This window comes from Neodiprion fabricii, chromosome 5, assembly GCF_021155785.1.
Source record: "Neodiprion fabricii isolate iyNeoFabr1 chromosome 5, iyNeoFabr1.1, whole genome shotgun sequence".
Lineage (NCBI taxonomy): Eukaryota > Metazoa > Arthropoda > Insecta > Hymenoptera > Diprionidae > Neodiprion > Neodiprion fabricii.
Genome location: NC_060243.1, coordinates 12,881,886 through 12,885,788, shown reverse-complemented (window position 1 = coordinate 12,885,788; position 3,903 = coordinate 12,881,886). Strand labels below are relative to the sequence as shown.

Below are 3,903 nucleotides of genomic sequence, written 5' to 3'. Positions count from 1 at the left end.
CGCTACCTCGTGGTATATTACACACGTGCCAACGGGTTGCATATATGTATGTAATTCTATGCTTGTGTGGAATGTAACAGAGAAAGGGAATCTCCGCGGTGTAACGCCGGGCTAGCGAGCGGCGGGGAGTGGGAGGGGGGCATACACACGTCCGTTGCGATGAAGAATATTATACTATGGGTGCGTTCGGGGAGTCGCTATCCGCGCTATCTAGCGCTAAAATTTGTTCACGGAGCCCGACGGTGGTGCTATCAAACGTGTTCGTGACATCATCAATAATGGCGTGTGACGTCATAACAATTCACTGTCAATGCTATTTTTTCCGAGGTGGTGTAATGACAACGTTAGTGTTTGCGAACTCTGTGAACTCGAACGCTATCAGTACTCATCGTGATCCTAACCTCCTTCGATCATCGAGCAACCAGGATTCCGACAGCAAAATGAACGATTCCGTCGAAGTCGTTTTCCAAGATCTTGATGCTAAGGAAGAGTACACGTTGCAACTGTCACTGAACACTGCTCTAAGAGCACATAACGGTAAGTTTTATCTTGATTGAAAGCTTAGGTATGGATCTAATTCTGTTTTCGTAAGCATGTCTTTTATTTCTCAAAACTGAAGTGGTTTCCCCAGTCAACAAATTTTTTAACTCCTGTGCTTTTTTTCCATTAATAATTACGACATATTTTATATCTTTTGATATGCGCAATATTTCCACAGGAAGACCTTTTAATGAACAAATATTGCACGTTCAAACTGCTCGGCATAAAAATGTCATTAAATATACGACGGTGCGCTACATTTCTATTGTGAACGTTTTTTTCTCAATTGCTCGTTTTCTACATGTATTGCACACAGATTTGGATTTTGCAACTAACCTCTTGAACGTTGCCCGACAAGAATGCAATCTTAGTATTGCGGGCGGAGGTGAGATTTTCGGTTTTCTATGTGATCATAATAATTTCTACCCTAGTTACTCAACGCATATTTGAAACAATCAAACGATTTTAGCATTCATTAATATGGTGATTAAATTTCAGAGGCTTCTCAAGCTGCTTCAAATGATGGAATGCTCGGTAGGTAATTGTTCAAATTGATTATGTGGCTTTTCCTGATGTCCGATAACTAATTGAATTTTCTTATTCTACAGAAGATGCTCAGGATGCACTGGACGAAGACGAGGAAATGAATGAGAATTCTGCCGCTGCAAACAAGGAAAGTAAGTACACAATCTATAAAATAATCTATTTCTGTATTTTTACATTTATGTTTTGCGTATTGTAGTGCTCAATTTGTATTACAGACTTCAGATGGTCTGAATCAGCTATAATGTTGCTCCTGGAAGAGTATCGGCTCCGAGAACCTTCGATGTCTTCTGGCAAGACTAGTCACGTCAAAGCCTGGAAGGAAATCGCAGCGGTAATGAAGCTGAAAGGCCATAACGTGTCAGGCAGACAATGCATGACAAGATTGAATACAATGAAGCGGACGTACAAGGCCATCAAAGATCACAACGGCAAATCAGGCAATAACAGGCGCACATGGAAGTATTATGACGTAAGTAGTATGACAATTGATATTACTTTATTTTTAAGATAGCAGTCTCGCCGCGAATTGATTTGAATGAAATTTAGATTTTCGCAAATCACTGTCTTGCCGGTATCGAATATACAGAGTTGATCGGAGGGATTGCGTGAGAAAACTGATTACGTGAAATCAATAACGAATCGCCTAAAAAAGCCGTCATTTCATTAAACGAAAAAATCTCTTCGAGTTCTCCATTTCCGTTACTTTTGCAGCAACATTACGAATATTTTTGAGGCAATGGAAAGTCTGATTGGGCAAAAACCGTTCATGGCTCCGCTGGCGACTATTTCCTCAACCGCACCTCAGAATGATGTCGAGAGTAGTAGCTCATCAGTTGCCAGTGCAACTAACCAAGTTACTCGTGAGTAAAAATAAAAAATGATCTATTCAATAATTATAACAATGATTTTTACCGCGTTGAAAATATCGATGAATCTTCTACGCAAACGTAAAGCATCCGACGCAGTGGACAAACTTCTAGAAGCTCGCGAAGCAGCTGAAGAAGGAAAAGAGAGGAGACACAAAGAAAGGATGGAAATGCAAACAAAAATGATACATTTTCTCAGTCAACTTGTAAGGAAGGAATAATTCATTAATTACTTTGTGACAATGGATCTCAAATGCTGTGATAAAATATAAACTCTAAATTTGTTTTTGTATCCACTCTTAATATATTTCAGTTCATTTGTTTCTCACACGAATACTTTAAATAATTTTCATACTTTTCATCACTTTCAGTTGTACAAGTCATCGATGTCGTTGAAATATATGCTTTGTTTTGGTGAAAATGTCTTAGGAAATTAAAACGCGCCACACATTTCTCACACGTAGTTGCCCTGCTATTGCATTTCTTTTAATCAGTCTTGCATCGTCAGCATGACGTACTCGTTCATTTTCGGCGATGTTACAGTCCAATGCTTCTTCTTCCTCCACTTCAATGTTCAGATCATTATTTCTTTTTAAGCATATATTGTGCAAGATGCAACAAGCAAGAATATGTTTCGGTATCCTCTCGACTCGATCGATTGCAAGTACCGTTAGCAGACTTCGGAAACGACCTTTCAGGAGACCGAAGGCTCTTTATATTATATCATATTATATTGTTGGCGAAAGATAAATCCGCAGCCCAAGGATGTCGCGATGCGTGAAGTACACTTGGACATAATAAACAAATACAAGAAGTTCGTGCATACCAGGCCGGACTTCGCGGAAACCTCCGAAGGGGATGAAAACGCTGACGGTAAGAATCTGCAAACCATATTTTTTGTATAGCATGAAATCATGTGATTGATTGGTTATCACAGAATATTACTGTACCTACCGCAATGTATATATGTGATACGTGTTCTTTATGCCTACCAGATCCACCTTCGATTCGTCTATTTGATTCTGAGGAGACAGTGGTCCTTGCAAAAACTTGTGATGCCGAAAGAGAATTGCCTATTGCCAGAAGACGATTGTTCGACGACTGTAACGAGAAATATCAGGGAAACATGGCGAAAGATCGAAGTTTATCTGGGAACGGCTTATCAAGTGATAGCTCACAACGTGCGCAAACTGCCGAGGCACCGCGGCAAGGATCAGCATCGCACCGGTTGACTCGCAGTATCACAATACCTAACCTAGATTCATCCGAAGGACAGGCATCTTTCACAGGATGTGGCCTTCCGACATCTTGGTGCGATACGTCATCGCGAAGCACCAAGTGTCGTACACCTGTGTACGACAAGTCTCGGCTGAGACTTCAGTCCAGGCGCGAATCTCCGTTGATGCCGGATGCCAGTCCGTCACTGCCAGTCACCCGGCATTGTCGACCGAGTTCCGGCGATGACAGTTTTTGTTTAAGCGATACAAGATGCCGAATACGAGCCAGTGAGGGTACATCACAATCCAGAAACCGTACTCCGCGCATGCGGGAATCAAGCCGCAATTCGTCGCTGACGCCTGGAAATCAGTCGTCCGACGTTGTCATCCATCGCCGTCCCGTGGCCGCACTTATGCCTCGGATGGTTGCTCGTGGTGTGCAACAACAGCGTGCTTTTGAACCAGTCGTAACGAACTCAATCCGTAAGCGTTCTGACATTCCACAGGAAATGGTAAGTAACATGTTTCAAAATCGGGTAACTTTAACATCACATTTCACAGTAATGTTCAATTATGGATTCCCAGTGGCTGACTTCTTTTTATCAACTTTTTGGAAGACGAGTTTCCTTTATACGTGTATTTGATGGGTCATGGCTGACGGAGCAGGTGTCAGGAAGAGCCGGATAAACCATGTCTATGTTCACTCACAGCTACCATCCTCCAACCTCGAATTT

General features: G+C 41.8%; 1 protein-coding gene across 1 annotated transcript; it reads left to right on the top strand.

The window, feature by feature from the left end:
• The first annotated feature begins 220 nt into the window (after positions 1–220).
• On the top strand, positions 221–1,954 carry LOC124183877. Its single transcript, XM_046573012.1, has 5 exons — positions 221–537; positions 1,039–1,074; positions 1,149–1,217; positions 1,302–1,555; positions 1,820–1,954. The coding sequence occupies exons 1-5, from the start codon at positions 279–281 to the stop codon at positions 1,952–1,954; spliced, it is 753 nt and encodes a 250-aa protein (XP_046428968.1). The 5' UTR covers positions 221–278.
• Positions 1,955–3,903: the final 1,949 nt, after the last annotated feature.